The sequence below is a fragment of the Daphnia pulex genome, chromosome 7 (assembly GCF_021134715.1).
Source record: "Daphnia pulex isolate KAP4 chromosome 7, ASM2113471v1".
Classification (NCBI taxonomy): domain Eukaryota; kingdom Metazoa; phylum Arthropoda; class Branchiopoda; order Diplostraca; family Daphniidae; genus Daphnia; species Daphnia pulex.
The window spans coordinates 11,437,648-11,448,765 of record NC_060023.1 but is presented as its reverse complement, the minus strand read 5'-3'; the positions used below and the strand labels follow the sequence as shown (position 1 = coordinate 11,448,765).

General features: G+C 40.5%; 4 protein-coding genes and 3 long non-coding RNA genes across 8 annotated transcripts; 1 reads left to right on the top strand and 6 right to left on the bottom strand.

Moving 5' to 3' along the window:
• Positions 1-1,994: 1,994 nt before the first annotated feature.
• Positions 1,995-2,742, bottom strand: LOC124198879. The gene is made up of 4 exons (XR_006876750.1): positions 2,704-2,742; positions 2,527-2,622; positions 2,153-2,431; positions 1,995-2,037 (listed from the first exon to the last, which is right to left on the bottom strand). It is a non-coding gene; the product is annotated as an uncharacterized LOC124198879 (long non-coding RNA).
• Positions 2,743-3,002: 260 nt separating this feature from the next.
• LOC124198523 lies at positions 3,003-4,118 on the bottom strand. The gene is made up of 4 exons (XR_006876593.1): positions 3,470-4,118; positions 3,393-3,408; positions 3,106-3,188; positions 3,003-3,041 (listed from the first exon to the last, which is right to left on the bottom strand). It is a non-coding gene; the product is annotated as an uncharacterized LOC124198523 (long non-coding RNA).
• Positions 4,119-4,818: 700 nt separating this feature from the next.
• LOC124198519 lies at positions 4,819-7,271 on the bottom strand. The gene is made up of 2 exons (XM_046594378.1): positions 6,867-7,271; positions 4,819-6,356 (listed from the first exon to the last, which is right to left on the bottom strand). Exons 1-2 carry the CDS (start codon positions 7,005-7,007, stop codon positions 5,532-5,534), a joined length of 966 nt encoding a protein of 321 aa, XP_046450334.1. The 5' UTR covers positions 7,008-7,271; the 3' UTR covers positions 4,819-5,531.
• Positions 4,819-8,796, bottom strand: LOC124198520 (calumenin-B-like). 2 transcript variants are annotated; one of them, XM_046594379.1, is made up of 6 exons: positions 8,572-8,796; positions 8,369-8,496; positions 7,991-8,306; positions 7,676-7,915; positions 7,327-7,604; positions 4,819-5,160 (listed from the first exon to the last, which is right to left on the bottom strand). In XM_046594379.1, the coding sequence occupies exons 1-5, from the start codon at positions 8,659-8,661 to the stop codon at positions 7,416-7,418; spliced, it is 963 nt and encodes a 320-aa protein (XP_046450335.1). In that variant the 5' UTR covers positions 8,662-8,796; the 3' UTR covers positions 4,819-5,160; positions 7,327-7,415. The 2 variants fall into 2 exon arrangements, with proteins under 2 accessions (XP_046450335.1, XP_046450336.1); XM_046594380.1 differs by having other exon boundaries at positions 4,819-5,092; positions 7,331-7,604.
• Positions 8,797-8,966: 170 nt separating this feature from the next.
• On the top strand, positions 8,967-9,880 carry LOC124198524. The gene is made up of 2 exons (XR_006876594.1): positions 8,967-9,053; positions 9,694-9,880. It is a non-coding gene; the product is annotated as an uncharacterized LOC124198524 (long non-coding RNA).
• LOC124198522 (intraflagellar transport protein 20 homolog) lies at positions 8,996-9,862 on the bottom strand. The gene is made up of 3 exons (XM_046594383.1): positions 9,715-9,862; positions 9,464-9,618; positions 8,996-9,396 (listed from the first exon to the last, which is right to left on the bottom strand). The coding sequence occupies exons 1-3, from the start codon at positions 9,860-9,862 to the stop codon at positions 9,280-9,282; spliced, it is 420 nt and encodes a 139-aa protein (XP_046450339.1). The 3' UTR covers positions 8,996-9,279.
• Positions 9,881-10,004: 124 nt separating the features above from the next.
• On the bottom strand, positions 10,005-10,973 carry LOC124198521 (plasminogen receptor (KT)-like). The gene is made up of 4 exons (XM_046594381.1): positions 10,787-10,973; positions 10,662-10,705; positions 10,389-10,585; positions 10,005-10,327 (listed from the first exon to the last, which is right to left on the bottom strand). The coding sequence occupies exons 1-4, from the start codon at positions 10,865-10,867 to the stop codon at positions 10,182-10,184; spliced, it is 468 nt and encodes a 155-aa protein (XP_046450337.1). The 5' UTR covers positions 10,868-10,973; the 3' UTR covers positions 10,005-10,181.
• Between the last annotated feature and the right edge of the window lie 145 nt (positions 10,974-11,118).

Sequence of the window (11,118 nt, the reverse complement as noted above, 5' to 3'; positions counted from 1 at the left end):
CTTGATTTTAAGTTTAAAAAATTGCATTTTTAAATCTTTGAGCTAAAAAACCAGTTCAATGTGCCTATATGTATTATGTATTTTTTATTGGCATGTCACTTAATAAGAATTCTTTTGTCTTTATTCAGGTAATGCAGAGGAGACGTCGAGAAGATGGATTTTCTCATCTTTAACAATCGTCACCAGTCTCCGTCGGATGTTGCCTCTGCTCCTGGTGCGAACGAAACTCGGTCGAATGGCGACCGACAACGAGACTCGTCATCAACGTGGATCATCGTATTGTTGGTATTATTGCGTTTGTGTTAAGTGTTAGTTAACCCGTTGTCTGCCACGCCTTTGTCCTCCACTGCACGGGCCGCGCTGTTCGGTCTCGTGGTTTAAAAGCCGCGGGGTCGGGGAGTCGCCAAGCCCAAACTTTGCCGCAAGGCAAGCCTGTTTCAGGCCATGCACTTAGTCCCCCCCTTGTCAGCACGGACTTGTCAGCAATGGCAAGTCCCACTTGGTCATGGATCCTTCAGACGTGGCACGTAGATTAGTAGAAAGCAACCTACGGGTTGTATGGCGTGGCAGCCAACGGGTTAACTTAAGTGTATGTATGTATGCATGTGACTGTAAAATGTGGTGGAATTGTGGGTGGAGGTGGGACAATATAACACAATTCTTTTAAGTTTTTTGTTTGCTGTGTCTTTTAACTTACGTTTAACATCTGTATATTTCTTACAACCTTCAAGTTTTACATAAGTCATAATCTTCAGACTCTTCCAATAAACTTCAATGAGGAATCCAACACAATATCTGCCAAGAACATCTGTGTTACGAAACATGGCTATTAGTTACGTAACTTACCCTGATATGAAATTCGTCCAAGCATCAGAGCATGTCCTTTTCCACAGCGACTGGGGCAAATGTCATCTCCGACATGTGAAATAGGAAAGTTAAAAAACAAATCAGATCACTTTGCAATGTTAAAAGGAATGAAGGTGGTAAGATAAGTCGTACAAGATTATTACCCTCATTAAACAATTTATTTCTCATTAACGATCAACAATTCCCAGTGACTAGTAACTATTAAGATATGACCGACAAATGTGAACACAAATAAAAAAAAACAGAAATTTCGGTCCTAGTATTTAGGAGCCTCCTTGTAGAAAACTGGAGAAGCGTAGGTTGCGGTATAATACTCGGGTGCCTTGGTAGTGTAGTACTTAGGAGCGTCAGTGTAGTAGCTGGGGGCAGCGTAGGTTGTAGTGTAATACTCGGTGGCCTTGGTGTAGTAAACAGGAGCCTCGGTTTGGTAGTAGCTTGGAGCAGAGTAATACTTCAGTTCCTCGGTGTAGTAAACTGGGGCAGCGTACGTGGATGTGCAATATTCGGCCTTTTCGGTGTAGTACTTGGTAGCCTCGGTGTAGTAGCTAGCTGGAGCGTAGGTTGTGGTGTAGTAAACTGGAGCCTCGGTGTAGTAGCTAGGTGCAGAGTAGTACTTTGGAGCCTCGGTGTAGTAAGTTGGGGCATACGTAGTCTGGTAGTATTCCGGTGCCTTGGTGGTGTAGTACTTGGAAGCCTCGGTGTAGTAGCTTGGTGCTGCATACGTAGTCGTGTAGTACTCCGGAGCCTTGGTGTAGTATTCGGGCTCTTTGGTGATGTAGCTCGGGGCAGAGTAATACTTCGGGGCGTCGGTGTAATAGCTCGGGGCAGCATACGTTGTGGTGTAATACTCTGGAGCCTTGGTTGTGTAGTACTTGGTCGCCTTAGTGTAGTATTCAGCCGCTTTGGTGGTGTAATAAGTTGGAGCCTCGGTGTAGTAGCTGGGAGCTGAGTAATACTTGGAAGCCTCGGTGTAATAGGCTGGGGCAGCATACGTAGTCGTGTAGTACTCCGATGCCTTGGTGGTGTAGTACTTGGGAGCCTCGGTGTAGAAAGCTGGAGCAGCGTAGGTTGTGCTTTGGTACCCGCCATACCCAGGAGACATCGGTACACCAGTGGTCGACCCAGCCATCAACGATACGACACCCAACAGCAGCACGACGCCATAGTTAACTAGAAAGTAATTTATTTGAACATTATTATTTAACAACTGGCATATTAACAAATAGAAAAAAAAAATAAATATTTTTGATACAAATCTTCATGTAAAAATAAAAAGAATATTTACCCATGATGGCGAACTGATGATACGATGAAGAATGCAGCTGGTGACCAATAGTGCGCTGAAGTTGTTGTCGTGTCGGAAAAGGCTTTTCTCTCCTTTAATGCAACTTTTCTGAAGCCTTGGTGGTGTAAGCTGGAGCAGCATTGGTTGATGATGAGTATTAAGACAGCAATGTTGTGCTTTGATATCCACCATACACAGGACCAGGAGACATCGGTACACCAGTGGTCGACCCAACCGTCAGCGATTCAACACCCAACAGCAGAACAACGCCATAGTTTACTAGACAATAAATAATTTGAACATTAATATTCAAAAATTACTGACTAAAAACAATAGAAATTGATACTAAATAACAGAAGTAACAGAATATTTACCCATGATTGCGAACTGATGATACGATGAAGAATGCAGCTGGTGACCAATAGTGCGCTGAAGTTGTTACCGTGTCGGAGATACTCGTTCGACTGATCCTTATCGACTTTTCTCTCTCCTTTTATACGACTTTTTCTCACCCTGACCCATATCTTATACCTTCCGGCTATTTTACCTACTTGATAATGATGTTACACGTGTCGTCCTCACCCAACCTCTACACCACCGCATTGACAGTTTTACGTAATGATCTCCTTGACCTTCGAAAGTGAAGGAAATGCAAACTAGCCTTTCCTTCTTTAGGTTGACGTTGATGGGGATGGGTCTACAAAAACCAAAATCAAAATGAATACCAAATGGCTGAGCCTTGCGGCTATTGTATCTGCTGATAATGATGAAACACGTCCAGTTCTCGCCCAACCTCTACACCGCCGCATTGACAGTTTTACGTAATGTTCTCAGCGACCTTCAAGCGTGAAGGACATGCAAACTGGCCGGCCCGTCTGCAGGTTGAACTCTACAAAGGTAATTTAAAAATAATTAATAAACACTGCATCAGTTGGAACATGTTGATAATATACCAAAATTTAATTTTGAATATTTTAGCTCTTTCTCCATCACCCACAAAGTAAAGAGAATAAAGCAGACGACGGATGACAATTGTCTGGAAGTACGAATATCTTCTATTATTAGGTGTCACTTTACGCGCTACCACTCCTCAATTACTGCATAACAAGTTAAATTTTACACTCACCCACTATTAAATAAATGGGTATTCTTGACGATGTTAGTAATAAACTCCACAAGTCATTGGTAACGTCTCTCCGGGTCTCAATTATCCATTGACCAAAAAAACGAAAATAATAACCTTTGTGTTTCCAGATCTGTTTAAAAGAATAAAACGATTATTGGCTATGGATTTAAAAAAAATATATTCCCTATTACCTTGTGCTTAAGGAGTTCGATATAATAAGAGGGTATGTATTCCGTAAATCTCTTTCCAGCGCAATATCCTTCTTCTCTGTCGTGTCCACCTTCTTTCGCCCATCACATTTATGTCGCTCCTCAGCAGTTGAAAGCACATCAAAACGAACGAGAAGTAAAACTGTTCCAGAACCATGATTTTACAATCGAGTTTCATTTCACTCTTTTACAACAATTTTGGTTATGGTGACTGAGAAACAAGGTGAAGAATCATTTTGTCACATTTGCGTACCAAGCCAAGATAACAAAAAGCAGTTGGCGTCTTTCGATATCACTCAAAAAGAAATGTTATAAATGAATAAATTGGAGATCGCGGCATTGGATCAGTCGATACCCACAACCCCACAGAAACTACAACTCTTAGATTTCTGCTTATCAAATGTTTAGGAATGCAATACTGTAGGAACGCGTTTTGGATGATAAAAATCATGAAGGAACCGACGTCACTCTGATTGGTCACGTTATATACAGCTGACTGCTGACCCCACCTCACTAGCACCCAACCAAGATACGCAAATAACAACAACCTCGTTGGAGCCGACGAGGAAAAAATTTTATAACGAATGAAGTATACGTTACACCTTAAACGAAATAAAAAAAGGCGACTGACGAACATGCCCAGGAAGGCAAGATACAGCCACTAAGTAAGGTAATCCAATTTATTTACTCACAATTAGAAATAACTACGTTCCTTAATTAGAATAACAGGACCCACCTTGATTTCTTCGCCATCGTTTTCTTGAACCATCCTCTTTCAGCTTGGAGAGATTGATAATCCGATCCAGGAGAAATAATCCATTTTTCACTTCACATTTGTACCGATGTGATCTGGACAGTTTCAAATACCCCTTTGATTTGACGACTTTGTTTCAACCACGTGCAAATGGTACGATTGGGCAAACCAAAAACACAAAAGAAAAGTTTATGCAGATGGATTTGTTTTTCAAATAATTACTACAACCACACAACTTGGTTGAAACTTATACATAACACTAGTGAAAGCTAAGTCGAAGCTACAAACCGAGACCGAAACTTCTATTATTAAAAGCAGACTGCACGCGGTGCAGACGAACTTTCAAAATTGGGAAGCGGCGATGCCAATTTACGAATCTCGACGTTGCTTATTTGAAAAATTAGATAAATAATAAGTAATAACTAGTTGATTTATGTTATGTACTACCCTACGCTGCTACGCACCTAGTTAATAATACTTCTGTAGGCGAAAATTCAGCGGTTTCCGGTGTAACTACAAGTCTACAACCATGGGTAAACTACCCTACTGATAGGCATGCAAGCAGCACAATCTCAGCAAAGGTAAATACCCAGTGGCCTTTTATTGACTACTGATGACAACATTACAAACTTATCGGCACTTTTGCACGTCACATTCTAAATTTTGAAGCTGAGATTTGAAGTAAACGAATCGAAAATTCATTATGAAATGAAAATAAAGACACATGAAATATTATGAAGTAGGAAGATAATATGCACGAGTTACGTCGACGTTTAGTAATCAAGTAAAATGAGGCACTTTTTGTGGTGCGCGATAAGAATTTGGCACACTTTGACACTGATTAGCATAATCTAAACAAAAAAAATTTGAAGGCAAAGCTCGATAGAGGAAAACGAATGATCAATAATGGCAGTGATACATGTTGATATAGAAATTAACACGTGAACCTGTTTGCTGCAAAGAACGCTTTGTATTGCTACTCGCCTAGCCACAATCGTCAACAGCACTGAGTCCCCCTCTCTTATTCCTTTGTCTGGGTAGGTCCTTCTCCCCCTCTCTTCTTTCCTGGCTATCCTGCGTTGCCGCACTGTCCAGTTTGTTTATCTTTTATACTCAACACCTCCCCTCAAACTGGACCCCCAAAAATAAACATGAGCACAGAATACACAGCATATTTGAATCAGACATAAATACTAGGTTCAGTGTCACAAGACAAATAATAAGAAAAGAAATATCAGCCTCCTTTAACTCTTCAGTTACACCTCCCCTACACCCCGAACGCCAATCTTGTCACGGAGATACTTGAAGCGTGGAGCAGCCAGGGGTTTCGTGAGTGCATCGGCCAGTTGCTCCTGGGAGCTTACATAGTTTATCATCTCTTCTGTCATGTCGATCGTAACGCTTCCTTTTTCTGTCCGCTTCTTCTCCTTCTCTCTCACGCCGGCGTTTGTATTGACGGCATTGAGCTCTAACATGCGTAGTGGAGTTGCACTCCCAGCATGTTCTCGGTATACCAGCATGTTGACTGGAAGGGTGGCTTTTTCCTTTGTTCTGACCGTACTGGGCAGGAAGTGCTTGCTCTTTGTGCTGTGATTCATCTCTGTTCGGCTTACTGAGATAGGCAGTATCAGATGTCGATTTTGCTTCTTCGTCGTTGCGCAGGCTCTTGTCCAATGCTATAAGGCGAGTAGTCAGTTTCTTGAGAGTTTTCTCTGCAACAGGCGTGCTGTCCCATGCAAAGGCAAAAACACGGAACTCTGGAGGAAGCGACATGAGTATCTTTGCCATTATTTGATTATCATCAATAGCTATGTTGAGGCTCTTCAGACGGAATGCTATCTGTTCCAACTCAGTCAGGAAGCTTGATACACTTTGGCTTGGTCGAAATGTGCATCCATAGAACTTTGTCCACAATAGAGGTGCATTGTCTGCGGCATCTTCTTCATACTCAGTCTCCAATTTCATCCACATCTCTTGGGCTGTGCTACAAGACATCAGGATCCTTGATTGGTCTTCTTTGATGGCGCCAAATATGTTCTGCATTGCCGTGGTATTTCTCTTGTTCCAGTTGGTTATATCAGCTGCATTTTCAATCACCTGGTCAGCATTGCGTCTCTGATTGTGGTAACAAAACGAGAAGATGGTTAGGTTTGTGATATCCATGGCAGCCTCACATTATCTCAATGTGGAATCTCCCTCACATCATCTCGATGTGGAATACCTCTCACATTATCTCAATGTGGAATCTCCCTCACATCATCTCGATGTGGAATACCTCTCACATTATCTCAATGTGGAATCTCCCTCACATCATCTCGATGTGGAAAAACACTCAGCTGTCTCCTAGATGCTTGCAACTCTAGCACACACTTGTCCACCATCATATGATGGAATTTAGCCAGAGTGACCAAACAGATTGAGAAAGAAACACAAAAAAGAGAAATGTCCAGCAAACACAAACACACAAAAAACAAAATCAAGTGGCAGAGATTAAGCACTCACGCCGGGATCTAAGTTTGTCAATTTAATAGTTGGTACCACGCCACAGATAGGCATCTCATATCGCGTTGTTGTCAGGCACGGATCACACACATAAAGAAAACAATAAATCATCAATAAACTTACTTCAGCAGGTTGCCGTTGAGTCCCGTTCACGACTTCCCAAAGCTCAACACTTTGTAACGCCAGCTTCATTCCAAATTTCCAAGACGCGTAGTTTTTCCCATTCAGACACCATACAACATGGCGGCGGCCATCTTTCTCCATCACTCCAGAAAAGAATTTCTAATTTCTTGGGAACAGTTAGCCGGGGACACACACAAAAAAAAATAATTGTTCAGACAGAGTAGCTGTTAGCTGTGCGTACAGCTGGGCCCATAACCTGTTGATATAGAAATTAACACGTGAACCTGTTTGCTGCAAAGAACGCTTTGTATTGCTACTCGCCTAGCCACAATCGTCAACAGCACTGAGTCCCCCTCTCTTATTCCTTTGTCTGGGTAGGTCCTTCTCCCCCTCTCTTCTTTCCTGGCTATCCTGCGTTGCCGCACTGTCCAGTTTGTTTATCTTTTATACTCAACAATACAAACCAGCGAAATTGCTGCCTTTGGTCACAGACGTAGGCGAATGTTCATTTCACATTGCTATAACATGAGGAATTTGATTTTGTGTTGTCTAAAATTCGTCGTGTCGGTTGAGCGCCTCACCGAAATCGGTGGCCTGAGAACCGACGAAGAGATCGTATTTGCTAATGATCTCGTCTTTTGTCAGCTGACCGTCGCCGTCAGCGTCCGATTCTTGAAGCAGATGTTTCGCCTCGGCTTCAGAGTGATCGAAATCAGGTGGGATTATCCACTGTTTAACCTATCAAACCACACAAACAAATGTAGAATGAGCTCAAGTCTTCCTGTGAAGCCAAATAGAAAGATATCTACCTCATCAGTGTCCATATGGCCGTCTTTGTTTTTGTCGCGATAATTTTGAAACTGCTCACGTTCGTTCCTGACCCAATCAGGTTCATCTTCATCTTTGATTCCTCGGTACATGTCACCGATGTATTCTTCCAATGAGATGTACCCGTTTTTATCCTTGTCGATGTCCTCCATCGTTTCGACAACAACAATCTCCTTCATATGCGGGGCATCTTCTGGATGTAAAAAGTTTGTGAACTCTTCCTGCATCCAACAAATCATATTAGAACAAATATGATGAATTCTTATTTTTATTGTCTACTGTAAATCTCTTAGTACCTTGTCAAGAGCGTGATCTGCGTTAGTATCAGCAATTCCCCATCGACGTTGGTCTCGTCGAATCATGTCCTTGTATGAAAATCCTTCTTCAGCATTATTCTCCAGCTCTGAGGGTTCCATATCATCCATGAAACCGTAGACCATCTTTTTGTACTCTTCCCATGTGATAGAGTCCTTGTTATTAGGATTGTGTGCTTTCCACTGACGGTCAACATCCTCCAATATGTAACGTCTTTGAGTGTACTGAATCCATGATTTCAGCTCCTCTTTGGTGATCTTGCCATCCATGTCACGGTCTATTTTGTCCACAATTTTCCTGCACAATAGCAAAATGTTTCATGGAGTAAGAACATGTTTGAGATTTCACACTGCACTTACCCTAAACGCTCCTTGCTTTCTTCAGGAGACAGTTGATCAAAGGTTTTAGCCTCATCTCCTAGAAAAGCTTCATGGTCATAGTCAGCATTATGCTCTTCATTTTCATAATGTTTGTGACTACTCAGCGGCTGTCATTAAAGAAAGTATCGGCGTTAAGGAACACACTTAGAAAAGTTAACAACAAAATTACTATTTTTAAATACCTCATCTTTAACTCTTGAAGTCTTGTTTGGTTTTGGAATAGCTGTTACAAGACTTATTGTCAAGCACACAACAACAAAAGAGAACCGCATTTTACAAACGATCTGCTTTGCCAAACGAGTTAACGCCTGGAACAATCCAGAAAAGATGGTAGATATCACCGAAATCTCTCTTAGAACGCTTGGAACGACAGCGACCCTTCTTATATTACGTGTAGCAGACGAAAATGTCCAACGTCAAATGTTAAACGTCACCAATAGGGTTCGGCAACTTCATAAAGAACTGAAAGCGGTTATTATTGCGTGTTCCCGCTGCCCCGCTCTATTTTATCGCTTATCTCGATTTAAACTCTCTGGTATTTGAAAGACAAACAAGAAAGCTGATAGTGGAAGGAAAGACTGGGAAATAAACGTTGGAAAAGGTCCCTTGATGTTGCAAATAAAGTGTGTATTTCAAATAAAAGGACGATTTCTCTGGCCCTCGAGTAAGTTCAATCATAAAGAAACAGAATAAAGCGTTCTGGCTTATGGGGATGACAGGGGTGGAGTGGTTTTGTGCTTTTGTGAAGTAATTCTAAAAAAGTTGCTTGACCCAGCAATTTATGTTACAGTTTTGGGACAAAGTAGATGCACAAAATTCTTTAGCCTGAAGGCACCATCAATCAGAAAATAATGTATAAATTAAAATAAGAAATATAGCCGATATGCACATTAATGAAGCATTTGAAACTGATCGAGAATTTCTTGATGGAAATGATCCGCTTTTTGAAGCATCTCAATCTCGACGCGAAGTTGCTCCAGTTTTAAGCGTTTACGATCAACTTCTGCCTATTATTAAATACTTAGTCTTTAGAGATAAGAATATTTTCAAAATACAGACAGACTGCTCACATACCATCATTTGACGCTGATCTTGTTCCTTTTTCTTACGCAATGAATCCAGTAACAGCCGGTAACCGATAGCCCGTTTTTTCTCTATTTCAACAGCCGCTGCTGTTCTGCTGGCCTCCTTTTTAAATGTGTCGACCGTCTTATCGAAATTGTTCGTTGCTTAAACAAAAACATATGAATTAATGATTAAACTATTTAAAAGAAATGGAAAAAATGTTATCAATTCTTCTGTAGAAATGGATTGACTGCACTTACTCTGGAGGAATTGATCGCATTCGGTCTTGAGAATTTTTGTCTGATCGGCCAAGGAAGGATCAAGGATACGAAGTCTGTGGATGTCATCGATGAATAATCCTTGTTCAACCAGTTCGTCCTCCGCCATGAACACATTATTCACATCCATGATTGACTGTGCTGGTCTTCTCGAGAAAATGACTTGTTTGTTTACTTTTAGTTGCTATGACGACTGAAAATGGAATTCAAAGGGGGTATTTTTTCTAATAGATTGAATGCTAAAATGACTATTATTTGAAAAGAAATGCAGATTTTTCTGATAAAAAGTTTCCAATTCCAGTATTTCAAAAGAAAGAAATAATGAATACATGTTTGTAATAGCTTTAAAGAATAGACAAATAAACTGAAGTAGTTTAACCAAATTAGTACAAGAACAAGGGATGCTCTATAAAAAGTTAAAAATGAACTACTTTCTCAGAATTCAAGGCTTAATAATACAAAGGGGGTTCAGCTGAATGCATTATAAGTTTATCATGCTGCACTTGTCTTGCCATGTCTATGGTTGACAAGGTTGGTAAGTGCATGGGCAAATCTAGTAGTTCACTCTCAAACTTAACAATGTTTTCTGCTTCATCTGAAAATAAATAACTTGTTTTAGAACTTTCAAATAGTGCCAATAATAAGGTTTTACTTACGTTTAATTCTCATAAGCTTGTTTCCATAAGCCATATCAATTTGATAGCCAAGGATAAAAGTTAAGGGTAGTAGTGGCACAAGCACACCAGGTTTACGAGAGTGATGAAAACCTGTCAGCATGCCTGCAGCAGCTACAGTGTAAAATGCCCCAAACCAATTCAGTAATTCCCTGGTCCGAGCTATCTGCAACGCCACCCTAAACAAAAGCCATCAACCAGACCTTAAACAAAATAAATAGAACCACTAAGAATACACATTCTACCAAGACTTACATTCTTTCTCTCATCTGATTCTGCAATTGGATCTGCCTCTCAATCTTGGGAACAGAATTTAGATTTTATTAAATTTATACTTTCTAAGTTTGTATTTTGGACTTTTACGAAAAAAGACAACTTACTGTTATACGATTTATTTCTATCATGAACTCTTGATTACTCTTCATGTTTTCATGCACTGCTTTCGAAACGTAGCCCCCCATTTCGCAAATTATTTCAATTTTATCAAATACAATTTAAATCTACAACGTAATTTGATGACTAGTATTCGTAACCCTTTGTTTACATTGAGTCATTGACAACATATGCCTTCTAGCGGTGGCGCCTACAAACTATTATTTTAAAATCTATTTTGACGTTATTCAATTTTACCTGTGTACAAACTACAAACAAGCCTAGGTATTAAGAAATCAAATAAAAAACTTATTATTTAAACGAAATTTCAATCGAATGC

Bases quoted from the DNA above. Each gene is read 5' to 3' on its own strand.
- LOC124198519 (XM_046594378.1), bottom strand. From the start codon at position 7,007: ATGGAGAAAGATGGCCGCCGCCATGTTGTATGGTGTCTGAATGGGAAA. The intron at 6,357-6,866 runs GTAAGTTTATTG...TACCACAATCAG, and splicing joins CTCAACGGCAACCTGCTGAA to AGACGCAATGCTGACCAGGT.
- LOC124198520 (XM_046594379.1), bottom strand. From the start codon at position 8,661: ATGCGGTTCTCTTTTGTTGTTGTGTGCTTGACAATAAGTCTTGTAACA. The intron at 8,307-8,368 runs GTAAGTGCAGTG...GCTATTGTGCAG, and splicing joins GAAAGCAAGGAGCGTTTAGG to GAAAATTGTGGACAAAATAG. The intron at 7,605-7,675 runs GTAGATATCTTT...GTGGTTTGATAG, and splicing joins GCCATATGGACACTGATGAG to GTTAAACAGTGGATAATCCC.
- LOC124198522 (XM_046594383.1), bottom strand. From the start codon at position 9,862: ATGGATGTGAATAATGTGTTCATGGCGGAGGACGAACTGGTTGAACAA. The intron at 9,619-9,714 runs GTAAGTGCAGTC...TTTTTGTTTAAG, and splicing joins ATGCGATCAATTCCTCCAGA to CAACGAACAATTTCGATAAG. The intron at 9,397-9,463 runs GTATGTGAGCAG...ATTTAATAATAG, and splicing joins AAGATCAGCGTCAAATGATG to GCAGAAGTTGATCGTAAACG.
- LOC124198521 (XM_046594381.1), bottom strand. From the start codon at position 10,867: ATGGGGGGCTACGTTTCGAAAGCAGTGCATGAAAACATGAAGAGTAAT. The intron at 10,586-10,661 runs GTAAGTCTTGGT...GCTTTTGTTTAG, and splicing joins AATCAGATGAGAGAAAGAAT to GGTGGCGTTGCAGATAGCTC. The intron at 10,328-10,388 runs GTAAGTAAAACC...ATTTATTTTCAG, and splicing joins CAAGCTTATGAGAATTAAAC to ATGAAGCAGAAAACATTGTT.